Source organism: Phacochoerus africanus, chromosome 1, assembly GCF_016906955.1.
Source record: "Phacochoerus africanus isolate WHEZ1 chromosome 1, ROS_Pafr_v1, whole genome shotgun sequence".
NCBI lineage: Eukaryota > Metazoa > Chordata > Mammalia > Artiodactyla > Suidae > Phacochoerus > Phacochoerus africanus.
Genome location: NC_062544.1, coordinates 133,871 through 149,511, shown reverse-complemented (window position 1 = coordinate 149,511; position 15,641 = coordinate 133,871). Strand labels below are relative to the sequence as shown.

The 15,641-nt window shown below is 55.6% G+C and overlaps 1 protein-coding gene across 1 annotated transcript in view; it reads right to left on the bottom strand.

Annotated features, from left to right (window-relative positions):
• Positions 1-8,895, bottom strand: part of AHRR (aryl hydrocarbon receptor repressor) — a 79,384-nt gene extending 70,489 nt beyond the window's left edge. The window contains 2 exon segments of the mRNA XM_047770226.1: positions 7,996-7,997; positions 8,805-8,895. Of these exon segments, the coding sequence (XP_047626182.1) occupies positions 7,996-7,997; positions 8,805-8,895 (93 nt within the window).
• Between the last annotated feature and the right edge of the window lie 6,746 nt (positions 8,896-15,641).

Sequence of the window (15,641 nt, the reverse complement as noted above, 5' to 3'; positions counted from 1 at the left end):
CAGAAAACAGGAGCCACCCCGAGGGCCTCCGTGAGCAGGATGCATGGCCACAGGCACCCAGGGCCATGTGCTGGGTCGGGGCTCCGTGCAGGCGCACCCTCTCAGGGTGGCCAGTCTGCTCCATGACCCCTCCCCTATGGCTCTGTCCTTTTCCACGTAACATCCCTCTCAACCCCACAAGCTGGGCTTCCACTTTGGTCACTAACTCATACCTGCAGTGAGCCCAACTGATCACACCTGCTGGCCTCCACCACGGCTGCTGGACACAGATGCCTGTCCCTAAGGGGCAGTCCAGTATCTGTGCCCCAAGGCTGGTCAGCTTGCCTGTCACCTCAGGGAGGGCATCGGATTCCCGTTTCTTCCCATGCAGAGAGGGTACTGGAGCCTCACAAACACCCTGCAGCCCGGTGGCAGTGAGCACTCCAGGCCAGACTCTGGGCCAACAGAGGTGGAGAGGGGTTAGCAGCCCTCCCCGGCCTCAAGCATGTGCAGCCTGGAATAGGAATAAGGCTCAACACCCAATTTCCATCCTGTTCAGAAAGTGCAGGGGAAATGTCGGAGACATGTCATGGATCCACTTTAAACATAAGAAACACACTTTGACTATTAAGACCTAACAAGGAAAAGAAATGGATCAAAGAAAGATACACTCTTCAAAAGCTGGAGGAGCTCTGTGAGTATTAGACAAAGGAGACTTTGGAAAAAGGACTATTACCAGGGACAAAGAGGGCTACTGTATAAGGATAAAGGGGCCACTTTTCCAAGAAGACACAGCCATCCTAAATGAGAATGCAGCAACCAGAGCTTCAAAATACATGAAGCAAAAATGAATAAACCTGTCGGTACCTTGGACATCCCTCCCAGGAAGTCATTGCACAACACAGGCTGTCCAAACCACAGCCTTGGGCCAGTTGAAATGTATAGAGCACCCGCCACTCACAGCAGAGTAGGCATTCTTTGTACAGGGAACATTCGTCCAGACAGACCATATCCTGGGACTTAAAACAATCCTTGACAGATTTAAAAGAATAAAAATCAGGAGTTCCCGTCGTGGCGCAGTGGTTAACGAATCCGACTAGGAACCATGAGGTTGCGGGTTCGGTCCCTGCCCTTGCTCAGTGGGTTAAGGATCCGGCGTTGCCGTGAGCTGTGGTGTGGGTTGCAGACGCGGCTTGGATCCCACGTTGCTGTGGCTCTGGCGTAGGCCGGTGGCTACAGCTCCGATTTGACCACTAGCCTGGGAACCTCCATATGCCGCGGGAGCGGTCCAAGAAACAGCAAAAAAAGACAAAAAAAATAAAATAAAATAAAATAATAAAAGAATAAAAATCATACAAGGTATGTTCTCTAACTATAATGGAAATAACCTAGAAAGATATACGGAAATTTCCCAACTCTTTAGTAAGCAACCCACTTCTAAATAATCGTAGGTCAAAAAGAAAGTCAAAAGGAATTTAGAAGTATTTTAAACTGAATGAAAGCAAAAAATACAACATATCAACATTGTGGGATACAGCTGAACAGCATTTTGATAGATACTGATAGCAGTAAATGTCTATATGAGAAAAAATTTAAAGTTTCATATAAGCAATCTAAGCTTCCACTTCAAGGAGCTCACCTCATGGCTCAGTGGTTAACAAACCCGACTAGTATCCATGAGGACGCAGGTTCAATTCCCGGCCTTGCTCAGTGGGTTAAGGATCCTGCATTGCCATGAGCTGCGGTGTAGGTCGCAGATGTGGCTCAGATCTGGCGTTGCTGTGGCTGTGGTATAGGCAGGAGGCTACAGCTCCGATTCGACCCCTAGCCTGGGAACCTCCATATGCCGCAGGTGCAGCCCTAAAAAAGACAAAAAGACAAGACAAAACAAAACAAAACAAACTAGGAACAGAGAGAATTTAATTAACTCAATAAAGGATATCTACATTTAAAAACCCTATAACCAACATCACACCTAACAGTGAAAGGCTGACTCCATCTCAGAGATCACACACAAGGCCAAGACGCCCCCAGCACCATTCCCATTAGTGTGCCCAGACAACATGAAGGGACCCACGGAAAATTCCAAAATGTGGCTAAGACAAATATCTTACAACTTATAGCAATTGAGTTTAGCAAGGCTATGGGGAAAAAGACAACATGGGAAAGTCAGTTGTGTTTTTATGCATTTGCAGTCAACAACTGGAATACAGATCTTCTTTCAGACCAGTGCCATTTACAACAGACCCAAAATAAAAATTAAATGTTTAGGCATTTCAAGAGGTTTAATATGTGCAACTGGGGCCCTGAAAAATAAGAGCGGAATGGAGGTGACAGGAAAAAAAATTAAGAAATAATAGCAGAAATTAGTCCAAACAATGAAAACTGTAAACCTACAGATTCAAGAAGTCAATGAACCCCAAGCAGAAGAAACAGGAAGGGAATTACACCAGGTAAATCACAGTCAAATTGCTCACAACCAGCAACAAAAAGAATAATCTCAAAAGCCACCCGGGGAGTTCCTGTCGCAGCGCAGCGGAATTGAATCTGACGAGGAGCCATGAGGCTTCGGGTTTGAGCCCTGGTCTCGCTCCATGGGTTGAGGATCCAGCATTGCTGTGGCTGTGGTGTAGGCCAGCAGCTGCATCTCTGATTCGACCCCTAGCCTGGGAATCTCCATGTGCCGCGGGTGCAGCCCTAAAAAGGAAAAAAGACCAGAAAGGCCAGCCGCGAAAACAGCATTGGGTATAAAGAAACAAAGCTAAGTGTGGCAGCAGGTGCCTTGGCAGAAACGCATGAGCGGCAGGGCTACCTTTAAAGCACCGAGAGGAAAACCTCCGCTAGAGCCCAAACCCCGTGGAAATATCTTCCAGAAATGAGGCTCAGTCGGTTTTCAGGCATAGACGAGCCGAGAGAATTCACTGCCAGCTGACCCACACCATGAGAAATGCGAGTGTCCTCAGGCCAGAGGAAAATGATACCAGATGGGAACGTGGGTCCACAAAGTGGACCAGAAAAAGCACAGGACGTGGTAAATGCACGGACAAAACGCAGGGCTCCTTCTGCCTAAACATCTTTAGAAGGCAGCTGGCTGTTTAAACAACAACGATGACAGTGTGTTGTGGGGTCTGTAACCTGCAACAACGTCAAGGGCCCGGCAACTACAGCCCGAAGGCGGGGGGTGGCTGGGGGCGGTGGTACTGGGTCGCGCGCAATGGTATCTGAGGGCCGTGCCTCCGAGCTTGGTCTGCAGATGGGCCGGACCCTTCGAGCGTTTCTCCTTCGTTGTGGGTGCAACGCGACACCTGCCAGAGTGAGGGGCTTCTTGTTCCCACTCGCCTCTGCCAGAGGGAGACTCAGCCACGGCCTCCACCACCGCCTCCAAGGACGCCCTGTCGGCTCCTCCTTCGGTCCTGAGTACCCCTCCGAGCTCTCTTTCCACTGTTGTTAACACTGCTTTAGATTACTGTCTCTCGAGTCAAACAAGAAATTAAGTAAAAACACATAAGAAGCTGATTTTTTTAAAGTTCACACGTTTTAGAGGTGTAGGCCAACACACGTAAGAGAAATGACACGTCAGCAATTTGCTCCTACGTAACTTGGGGAGCAGAGGGGGGTTTAAATGACACTGGAGCAGCCAGTATTGACAGTGCACCATTTATGCTGCTTGATAAATAAACTGGACTCACTATAAGATACTCTCCACTTTTTTTGACAGGCAAGAAATAGATTTATGAAGATAGGCCGCTTATGAGAGACCCAAGCGGGCAGGCGAGGAGGCTTTGCGAAATACTCTCCACTGTTGTGAAAGATCTGATCATTTTCAAAATAAAAAGGTTTTTTGAAAGCATTAAAAAGAGAGAAATGTGGCCTAAAAATAAACATACTGTGATCAATTGATTTTTAACAACAAAGCCATTCAATGCCGACAGAACAGTCTCCTCACCAAAAGGTGCTGGAACTATTGGACACCCACCCACTAAAGAGTGAAGGTGGACCCCTACCTCAGACCATTGACAAACACTAAGCAAAATTAGCTAAAGACCCAAGTGTAAGAGCTAAAACTGTAAAATCCTTAAAGAAAGCCTAGGGCTATATTTTAATGACCTAAAATTTGACAGTGGGTTTTTCAGATATGTCACAAAAAGCATAGGTAAGAAAAGGAAACTTGGATAAACTGAACTTCATCAGAATTTGAAACATGGGCTTCAAAGGACACTATCGGGAAAGTCAAGAGACAAGTCACAGAGTGGGAGAAAATATTTGCAAATCACATATCTGATAAGGATCTAGTACCCAGAGTTTATAAAGAACTCTTAGAACTCAACAACAAAAAGAAAAACAACCTAATTAAAAAGGAGCAAAGGACTCTTTTTTTTGCCTTTTTAGGGCCGATCCCGTGGCACATGGAGGTTCCCAGGCTAGGGGTCCAATCGGAGCTGTAGCCGCCGGCCTACACCACAGCCCCAGCAACATGGGATCCGAGCCTCGTCTGCAACCTACGCCACAGCTCACGGCAACACTGGATCCTTAACCCACTGAGTGAGGCCAGGGATTGAACCCGAAACTTCATGGTTGCTAGTCAGGTTCGTTAACCACTGCGCCACGACGGGAATGTCAGCAAAGGACTTTCATAGACATTTCTCCCCCCAAAAAAGTATACAAGTGGTCAAACAAGCCCATGAAAAGATGTCCAACACCCCTAGTCTCCAGGGAAATGTAAATCAAAACTACGATGAGATACCCCTTCATGCCCGCGGGCGTGGTTATTATTTTAAAAACGGATAATAACGAGGGTCGGTGAGGAGGTGGAGAAACTGGATTCCTCTTGCATTGCTGGTGGGATGTAAACTGGGGCGGCATCGCCTCAAAAAGTCCAACTCACAGTCACTCTGTGAGCCCGCAATCCCGCCCACAGGCATGTGCCCAAGAGACCTGAAGACACACGTGCAAACCAAACCTGGCACTCCAACACTCAGGGTATCACCAGCCACAAGAGCCAACAAGTGGAAACACCGCAACGCCCATCCAGTGATGAATGGATAAACTCAACGTGGTCCAGCCATGCAGTGGAACATGACTCAGCCGTGTAAAGGAACGAGGGTCTGGGGCTCCCTGCAACATGGATGGGGCTTGAAAGCATGACACTACACAACAGAAGTGGACACGAAAGGGCCTGAAGGAAGCAGACACAAACGGATACGTATTGACTCCGTTTCTGTCTGTGAACAGGCAAACCCACAGAGACAGAAAATAGATGAGCGGTTGTAGGGGCTGGAGAGGGAAATGGGGAGGGTCTGGCTCGGGTAGAGCGTACGTTTGCCATGAAGAAAATGTTTTGGAATTCGATAGAGGTTTGGCTGCACAACGCTGCAATACACTAAAGAACTACTACTAGGAGTTCCCATCATGGCGCAGTGGTTAACGAATCCGACTAGGAACCATGGGGTTGCGGGTTCAATCCCTGCCCTTGCTCAGTGGGTTGACCATCCGGCGTTGCTGTGAGCTGTGGTGTAGGTCGCAGACGCGGCTCGGATCCCGAGTTGCTTTGGCTCTGGCGTAGGCCGGTGGCTACAGATCCGATTAGACCCCTAGCCTGGGAACCTCCATATGCCGCGAGAGCGGCTCCGGAAAAGGCAAAAAGACAAAAAAAAAAGAAAAAGAAAAAAGAAAAGAAAAGAACTACTACTGAACTGTACTTTTCTTTTTGTTTTTTAGGGTTGCGCCTGTGGCGAGGCCAGGGATCAAACCCACAACCCCACGGTTCCTAGTCGGATTAGTTTCTGCTGCACCCCGAATGGAACTCCTTTTTCTTTCTTTCTTTGTTTTTTTTTAGCAGCTTAAAGCTGTTTTTGACCCCCAGCTCCCACCTCCCACCCCGCAGAACTCCTGGGAGCTCCCAGCCTCCCAGCACACGCTTCTCTCCTGCCTCTCCTTCCCTTCCCCTCCTTCTGTACCGCTGCACAAATGTTGCTTATATTTATATATGTTCTGTTTTTAATGAGGTAAAATTCACATTACATAAAATTAACCATTCAAAAATTTACAGTTCTGGGAGTTCTCATGTGGCTCAGTAGGTTACGAACCCTGCTAATATCCATGAGGATGTGGGTTCCATCCCTGGCCTCACTCAGTGGGTTAAGGATCTGGCATTGCCTTGAGCTGTGGCGTAGGCCGCAGATGTGGCTCAGATCCTGTGTTGCTGTGGCTGTGGGATAGGCCGACAGCTGTCACTCCTATTCGACACCTAGCCTGGGAACTTCCATATGCCCCGGTGCGGGCCTAAAAAAGCAAAAAAAAAAAAAGACAAAAGAAATAAGCTGCTAGGGATGGAGTCCCCGTGGGGCTCAGTGGGTTAAGGGTCCATTGTTGCCACTGCAGTGGCTCGGATCACTGCTGTAACATGGGTTCAGTCCCTGGCTGAGAAACTTGCACATGCTTCGGGTATAGCCAGAAAAACAAAAATAAATAACAACAATAACAAACAGGCTGCTGGGGATGATGCAGCAGAGGGAACAGGAGAGTTCTGCAGGACCAGGACGGGTTGGGCGAGGGAGCCCGGAGGGGGTCTGGGGGGCCGCAGGCTGAGGCAGGAAGGGGTGGATGGACACCTCAGGGGTCAAGCCTTCTCGGCTCACCCCGAACCACGCCGCTCTGCCTGCGCTTCTCTGGGAAGCAGATCAGACCTTCGGCGGCTGGAGCCTGAAGTGCAAGGCCATCCCGTCCGAACTGCAAGGCCGCTCAGCTCAAGCCAGAGGGGCCTGAGCTGCACCCAGGCTCAGCCCCAGCCTGAGGGATGTTCCCCTCCCCAACCCCCGCACCCCAAGGGGGCGGCCACCCAGCAACCCACTCCACACTTCTCAAGGTCAAAGGTAAGGGCGTGGCTGACCCGCCCCCGCCCCTGGGACCATCCCCAGCATCACCTTTTAAATGAGCCCAAGGCTCAGAGCAGGGGTGGGGTGGGGGGGTGACAGGAAGATCAGGAGGGGGCCAGGGGACACAGGGGGGGGGTGCTGACCCCCTCCCTTTCCTCCATCCAAAGCCCTCTCCCCACAGCAGGAGGTAAGACAGGACCTAGGCTCAGGGCACAGCCCCTCCCCATCTCGCCCACAGCCACAAAGCCCTCCGTGGAATGGCCCCCAAAACACAGGTTGTGGCCAAAAGCGGCAGAGCAGATAAACACTCTCCAGGTAGCCCGCTGGGGGTGGGGGAGAAATCTGGGGGGGCCAGCCATTGTCCCCTGGAGAAGCCGTAGTTTGGGGTCCAGTTCTGGCGCAGCCTGCACTAGAATCCTCAGCCCAGGCTCCATTTTACTGAATGCCAGGGCACTGCCCTGGAGAAGCCCCCGCGGGACTGACCAAACTCCCCAGACAGGCGCCACAGAGGCGTCCCGAGCTGACAGTGCTTCTCCAGGGATTTGGAACTTCTCCGCGAACCTCTCAGGGTAAAGGTAACAGCTGCCCATTTCGGAAAATACACATAAGGACAAAACAAAAATGAAAGATCCTGCACATGACACGACTGCCTGCGACCAACCCAAGAGGCAAACAACGCACCCGTCTGTGTCCAGCTCTGCCCGGTACCCACCCCGACGTCCTCACCTGTAAGCGGGGAGCCTGCCAGCCACGGCTGCTGGCCAGCCCCCTCACTTGGTCAGGCCGCACCACCCAGCAGCTGCCCACCTGCCCACCAGTGGATCCGAGCCCCCCAGCGTGACGGGGCGCCGGCCCAGGAGGCTGCAGGCCCTGATGGCGGACTTTGGGCGGAGGCTGGCCAGGCCCGGGAGCCCGCCTCCGCCGGAGGCCGCCCGGAAAGTGCCCCCAGTGGGTAGGGCTGCTGACCAGGCCGGAAGAGATCCAGTTCACGACTGTCCAGTACCCAGAGCTCGGGGGTGGGGGGTGGGGGGAGACCAGGGCACCCCCTTCCGCACCCAGCCCTGGACGACCAGAGCCTGTGGGTCTCACACAGAGGCCCTGCCTGAGTCATGGGGCGGCCACAGCTGGAGTCCTGCTGGACGCCTCCAGGGGGGCAGAGACCTCCAGCCCCAGCCCTTCAGACCAACCGTGAAACAGACGAGGAGCCGGAGCCGGAGGAGGGCAAGTTTCCCAAGGCCTCTGACCTCTGACCCTGGCTGGTCACCGGCCCTGTGGGCAGCCCTCTCCCCAACACCCAGTGGGCAGGTCCCCCAGGGCCTGTGCCTCCAACAAAGTATCTTCAATCTGGGATTTTCCGCCACTCAAAATAAGCCTTTAGGGAAAAACTTTCTTGGTGCCACTAACTGAAACACCACGAATTCCTGGAAAACGCGCCTTCCGCTGCTCCTCCCGAGTGTGAGAACCAAGGCTGGCGCTCTCTGCCCCAAAGGAGGGGCTGAGCTCGGCGCCCGGCGGCGCGGGGGCCCCCAGCTGTGGTCTCCCCTGACCAGCTGCCCTGGGGAGGGCTCAGGGGTCCAGTTCAAAGTGCTCCCCCAGCATCTGCCCAAAACCTTTCCGAAGGAAACTGGCCCCAAAGCAAAGGGCAATTAGCCCGACTCTCCCAAGAGAAGTGGGTTCCGACGCTCCAGGGGCCGGGACACTGCGGGACGGCAAGCAGTGGCGGTGGAGCGGCTTCCCTCAAAAGCCTCGTTTTCAGGTTTAGGTGAGAAGCTGCCAGTTGGACCTCAGGGCCGCGCGACGAGAGGATGGAGCGAGCAGAGGGGGCTGGGGCGACAGGGCTTGAGGAGGGAGGGGTGGCGGAGCCGAGCGAGGGGGATGCTTGGGAAGACGGCTCTGCGCGCGCGTCTCCCGCGCGGAGCCGGGCGGCCGGAGCTCGCCCGGGGCACTTACCCGGCCGGCGGCGCGCGGAGGCTCAGGCGCGCCCGCGGGAGCAGTCGGCCCGGACCGGGAGCTGTGGCGGCGCGGCTGCCCGCGCTTGCATCTCGGGGACCAGGCGGCGGCTGCGGCCACGAAAGGAGAGCCCCACCCCGGCACGCGAGCCGCCCCGCCCCGGAGCCGCCCGCGCCCGCGCCCCGGAGGCGGCAGGGGGCGCGCGCTCGCATCCCCGCCCCGGCCCGTCGGTCCCTGGTCTGCGCGCTCCGCAGTGGGGTCGCATCCTGGGCCCCTCGGATCCCCCGGGTCGCCCCAAGGGTCAGTCGGCTCCGGGGTGGCCGGAGGCCCCCAAGGCCCCCGTGCTCCCCGCGGGAGCCCCAGACCCTCTCGTCCGCGCCCCCTTCCACCTGCGCCCCCTGAGACCGATCCCGCGGGGCAGAGATGCGGGGGCCCAGGATCCCCTCGCCGCCGGGTGCGGCGCCCGAAACCGAATGTATATCATGACCTGCTCGCCTGCTGCAACCGGGTTTTGCTAGGATGAAAGGGTTTTACAATTTTACAATATTAATACAGTACTTTTGACACTGGACCTTCTAGGAGCCGCAGGGCCGTTCGTGAGAAATCTCAATCCGACTTTTCTGGTTCGCACCAATCGGCCAGCCGTGAAGGCCCTGCTCCGACCACTTGCGCGCTTCCCTGCCCCGGGATTCCCAGTTCCCTCCTCCCGAGGCCTCCCGCAGGACCCTTCCCACTCCTCGGGTTGCTCCTTCCTCCTCTTGCTTCCTGACCTTTGGCCCCTGCTCTCCTCCGTCCTATCCGATGAGTCTGGACTTTGAAAACCCAGCTCCCTCACTGGGCTCGGACTGTTTCTGGCACCCGAGGCCCCGGGCGCCCTCTGAGCTTGGCCTCCCATCTTGGGCTCTCCGCCCAAGGTGCGAGGGGCCCCTGGAGACCTCGGCTTGGTCCACCAATGCCATCCTCCCCCCAGGCCCTCCCTGTGATCCCTGGCAAGGGGAGTGGGGGAGTGCAGCCCCATCCACTGTCCTCATCCAAGCCTCACTGATGCTGCACCCCCTCAGTCACTGGGCTCGGGGTCCAGTGTCTGCCCTGTTCCCCGTCCCACAGTCAGTGGCACCTACCAGGCTCTGAGCAAAATCCCGCCCATCAAGCCCCAGCTGCCCCCTGCCTTGTGTGCCTCAGGACCTTCGCACTTGCTGTCATTCTGGGCCAGCTCCCCACAGCCTGGGCCCTCAGAGAGAACACCAGGCTCAGATCCAAGGCCTCTGCTGTCCATCTCCTCTCTCTGCTCTGCCTCTCATGGGGCCTGCTCCTGCCCGAAATCACAGCAGAGTGTTCTGTGACCCTGTGTCTAACAGGTAAACTCACAAGATCTGCTCACCTCTATCTGAGGAAGAGCGCCGCACCTGCCGCGGAGCAGAGGCTCAAGGTGTCCGCTGAGTACATCGTCTTGCACTGGACATGGAACAATATGAAGTTCTGCTGCTGTATTTCTAAGTAGTCAAAACCAGCAGTCACATCCTGATCCAATTTTTGCAAAGTGCATCATGCCCAGAAAGAGTCTGGGTGAATGACTTCAGGTGACAGGTGAACTTTAATTTCTCTTTACTTTTTAAAATTTCCACAGTTCCTGGACATTTTGCAAGAAGCATGGGCTGTTTTTGTTCCCTTTTTGGCCGTCATTTCCTTTTTGTTAATGACAGTAAGTGCGTGTGTCTAGTATGTCGGGAGGGTACATCTGGGCGGGGCCGTGGCCAGGTGGGTCCATTCTGTCAAGTGCAGGCCTGGAGGGACCTCAGACCAGGAAGGTGGGCAGAGACAAAGAGCCCGAGGACTTGGAGTTTGTAGTAAGAGCCAGAACATCCCCACAGGGGAAGACAGCACCTGTAGACCTCAGGGACCCCATTCTAGCCTGCTGTCCAGGCACTGGTCTCATCCACCCACCCTGTCCTGTAGGGAACCCTGAGCAAGACACCCCACTGCTTCTTGCAGCCACTTCCTGGGGCAGGACAAAGGCAGGTGAAGCTGGACAGCTGGGGGTGCAGGAGAAACCAGGGGCCCCTCCGTACTTCCCCCCAACCACTCACCTTGGCCAAGCCTGTCTCCAGACTGTGGGGCAGTCGTGGCACTGATCCAACAGGATGGCCCTTTTCAGGGAGGTGCTACCTGTCAGGTCTCTAGGACCAGGGACTGAGCTCCCTGTGTGGGAGCCCCTGGACGTCGTGCCCCTGAGAACGAGGATGGCTCCAGGCCTCTCAGGCAGTTCTGCCAGATCAGTGGGACACCACTTCCCATTCACACAGGTTGTGCAGACACACAACAGTTTGCAGCGCACATGTGAGCTCCCCTAGTTTCTTCACCGTACGACCACCCTGTCCCAGCTCCCACCACATGGGTCCAAATGCAGCTGGACTCTCCCCACTTCAGTGTTTTCCCTCTGGGGCTGCAGCTCAGGTGACCCCCTCAGACCCCCCTGCCATACGCACTCAGGACTCCCAGCTGCAAACAGGCTTCGTGGTGCTGAGTCCTCCTGCTCCACCCAAACTTGTGACCAGCTGGGGACAAATTCCTCTTTCCTGGATCGTTTGTCCAGGGTGGGAGGGTGGCCTGCAGGGAAGAGAGCTTGGAAAAAAAACACCCCTGTGGTGCCACCTGGCCCTCACTGCCCACTCCTGTGTCCTGGATGTGGCCGTCCTGGGAGCTTGGTAATGTGACACAACCCTGGCTCTGCCATCCCGGTTCTGCCCACCTGCCGTCCCCCTGCCAGTTCACTGTTCTCCTCCACAGCCTCCCTCCCCCAGACAGCCAAGGCCATCCTCAGAGGCAGACAGATGTGCTGCCACGCTACAGGTGCCCAGCACAGGTGCCAGGCTGCAGGGCTCCCTTTGGGGCAGGCCGGTGCTCTCTCTCCCTCCGTGGCCTCTAGAGGCCAGAGAAAGATCTGGAGCATTTTGTCATTGTTCTCTCTGTGGGGTGTCCCTGAATCCCTGCCCCGCCTCCGCCCCCGCTGAGGAGACTTCTGCCCCCTCAGTGTGGTTGGTGGGGGTGCACGGCCAGGCAGACTTCCTGCCCCTGAGATCCTGGCCCGCATGCAAGGAGCTCGGGCGCCCGGCTGAGCCTGGCCTGCAGCAGGTGGGGCCCTCACACCTGCAGGAGCACCCACAAGGGGCCCAGGGACCTCGCCCGCAGGTGGAGAAGGGCCAGCACTGGGGGCTCTGGGCCCCTCCCCAGACACCCCCCCCCCCCGAGGCCCAGGACAGAGGCCCCAGGCTGCCCACTAGACGCCCATCGGGAAAGCCTGGGTGTGGCCAGGGGTCCAGGGCTGGTTGAAAGCCACTTGGTGTCTTGAACGGGAGATATCTGCGTCAATAAAACCAAATTAGAGTCATTGCTGAACTCCTGAGATGTGGCTGAGGCCGACGGGCAAGGGTCGTAGGTGAGGGTCAGGGGTGGGAAGAGCCAGTGCCTGTCCAGGCCTAACCCCACCCTCACCTCCTCCTTCCGGCGCCTCCACCCTGGTGCCAGCAGCCCCACTCCAGTCATCCCGAGGCCCCTGCAGACCCCGGCCTGGCCAGGTAGCCCACCCTGTCAGCCAGGACCAGGAGCGGGGGGGCAGGTCCCCACCCTCAGCAGACCCCCAGGGGCCACCCAACTTAGGGGTCCAGTGGGAAACCCCCTCCTGGACACTCACTGCTCCTGGAGCACAGAGCAGGGGGACAGGGCAGCGGCTGGCCCTGGGGGCCATGGCCCGGAAGTGGGGGGCCTGCCATGGCCTGGGCTGGCACGCGCTGAAGCCGAGAGACCCTCAGGGTCGGGATCCACGGGAACCTGTGCTTGTGCAGGGGGTGCCGCACAGACCCTCTGGGGCTCTGCTCTCTCCTCTGCCTGTTCCTGGGGTTTCGCGGGTGCCATTTCCTCTGACTGGAATGCTTTTCCCTAAATATCTGGCCTGTCATTCCCTCAGCTTAAAGCAGAGGCCACCCCTACTGTCCCCCACTCCCTGACATTTGGGTTTACTGGGGATGCAGGAACTTTCATCCATCTGGTACCTGCTACAGCCTCTCAGCCCAGAATCAGCCATTGTGGGGGCAGAAGGGGAAGCAGGAGGAGGGGGAAGGGAGGGAGGGAAGGGAAGGAAGAGGGAAAGAGGAGGGAGGAGGAGAAATGAAGGGGGAGGGGAGGGAGGGGAGGGGCAGGGAGGGGAGGGGAAGGAGGGGCAGGGGAATGGGAAGGGGAGGGGGGGAAGGGGAGGGAGGGTCACCTCTTTGAGTTATTTCCCTTCTTGCACAACCCCGGCCCCCACTGGACAATGACTCACTTGCCTGGGATTCTTTGAACCTGCAGTGCTCTGAGCCGCAGCAGCAGCAGTGAGCTTTCCGCAGGCTGTGTGAGTCAGGCCATCTCAGTCCCCCGGCCACAGGGATGCTTTCCCCAGGTCCTGCCCACGCACCCCATCATAGGATGGGTCAGACGTGCCCCCTGCACTCCCCACCTCTCTGCATCCAAGGCAGCCTTCACCCAATCCCAGCCCAACCCCCACTTACCATGTGACCGTGGCCAAACTGTGAGCCCTCTCTGGGCCTTCGCTTCTTATCTACAGAACAGGTGGGGGTAGATCAATGGACCAGAATAGAGAGCCCCGAAACCAACCCTCATGTATGTGGTTGACACGCCAAGCGTGCCAAGACCATTCAATGGGGAAAGGATGGTCTTTATAACAAGTGGTGATGGGGGAGCTTCAGCCACTTGGATAAGAATGAAGCTGGACCCTCACCCAACACCTTATTCAAAAATGACCTCGAGGAGTTCCTGTCGTGGCGCAGTGGTTAACGAATCCGACTAGGAACCATGAGTTTGCGGGTTCGGTCCCTGCCCTTGCTCAGTGGGTTAACGATCCGGCGTTGCCGTGCATCTGTAGGTTGCAGATGCAGCTCGGATCCCGCGTTGCTGTGGCTCTGGTGTAGGCCTGTGGCTACAGCTCCGATTGGACCCCTAGCCTGGGAACCTCCATATGCTGTGAGAGCGGCCCAAAGAAATAGCAAAAAGAAAAAAAAAAAAAAAGACCTTGAAATGAATCAAGACCTAAAGTGGAGACTTTCTTTAAGTAGAAGACATAGGGAAAAGCTTCAAGACTGAACCTGGCAAAGATTTCTTGCATTTAACTCCAAATGCATAGGCAACAAAAATAAATAAATTAATTAAATTGCATCAAAATTTAAAACTTCTGGAGTTCCTGTCTTGGCGCAGTGGTTAACGAACCTGACTAGGAATCTTGAGGTTGTGGGTTTGATCCCTGGCCTTCCTCAGTGGGTTAAGGATCTGGTGGTGTTGTGAGCTGTGATGTAGGTTGCAGACGAGGCTCGGATCCTGTGTTGCTGTGGCTCTGGCGTAGCCCGGCGGCTACAGCTCCGATTGGACCCCTAGCCTGGGAACCTCCATATGCCACGGGAGCAGCCCAAGAAATGGCAAAAAAGTCAAAAAAAATTTTAAAACTTCTGTGCATCAAAGGACACTAACAATAAAGCAAACAGGCAGCATATGATAGACTAGGAGAAAAATTGCTAATCATATATTTTATAAGGTAGTAATATCCAGAATATATGATGGGATTCTCCGGCTCCACAATTAAAGACAAACAGCCAATTAAAAAATGGGCAAAGGACTTGACCCGATATTTCTCCAGAGGCACAGGAACGGCAATAGTCTCATGAAAATAAGTTCAACATCAATGATGGTCAGAGAAACACAAATCAAGACAACAAAAGAGAGATTATCTCACACCTATCAGAGGGGCTGTTATCTAAGGGTGTGGTGACATTGAAACTTTTGCACGCTGTTGGTGGGCGTACAAATGGTACAAACACCGTGGAAAACAGTACGGATGTTCCTCCAAACACTGAGGCGCCACATAACCCGTCCATCTGAGGACAAACGCAGAGGCACGGAAAGCGGGTCTGGCAGAGCTACGTGCACAGCAGCGTGTTCACGGCGGCCCAGAGGCGGGAGCAGCCCACGCGTCCGTCCATGGATGATGGACACACGCAGCGTGGCCCGCCCCTACCCTGGGGTCTTATTCAGCCTTACAAAGGAGGGGAGTCTGTCACAGGCCATGACACGAGTGAGCCCCGAGGACGCTGGGCTCCGTGAAACCAGCCACAAAGGGCAGCTTCCGTAGGATCCACCCGCGTAAAGGGCCCGGGGGTTCAGAGCCGTGGAGACGGAGGGCGGGGGGTGGGGGGAGTTTTACTAAATGGGGACAGAGGGTCAGTTTTCCAGGATGAGCAGATGGACACGGTCACACAGCACCATGAGCGCACTTCGTACCGAGCTCCAAGCTGGCGGGCACCTGTCAGGTGCTGTGAGCTGAGGAGGGCACTTAGGGCCCCAGCCCCTCCGGTCCCGCCCTCCAGGGCTGCCCCTGTGGGTGGTGGCGTGGTCAGAGGGATGGGGGCAGGAGGAGGAGCCAGCAGGGACTCCCTGGGGACTGACTTGGCCCCCACAGCAGGAAGAGCACATGTGACATCAGTTCTGCCTGCAGCACCCAAGCCTCCGCCTGGAACCCCACCTGGTCTTGCCCTTGACCAGGCTCATCCAGACATGACTCCCCGGCTGGCTGAGGTGACTGGTGGTGACCAGGGTGCTGGCCACAGTCAGGCTGTCCTGCTGGCAGGACTATTTCCTTCTTCACGAAGAACCGACAGTTGAAGCTGGGCGAGAGTCTTGAGAACGTCCTGCATTTTCCCAAAGCCCACGGGGAGCTGGGTGGTCACCACATTGTGTGGGTGGAGGGAGAGGGTGCATGGGCCCGGGTGGGTGACGGGAGCAGATGACCAGGGG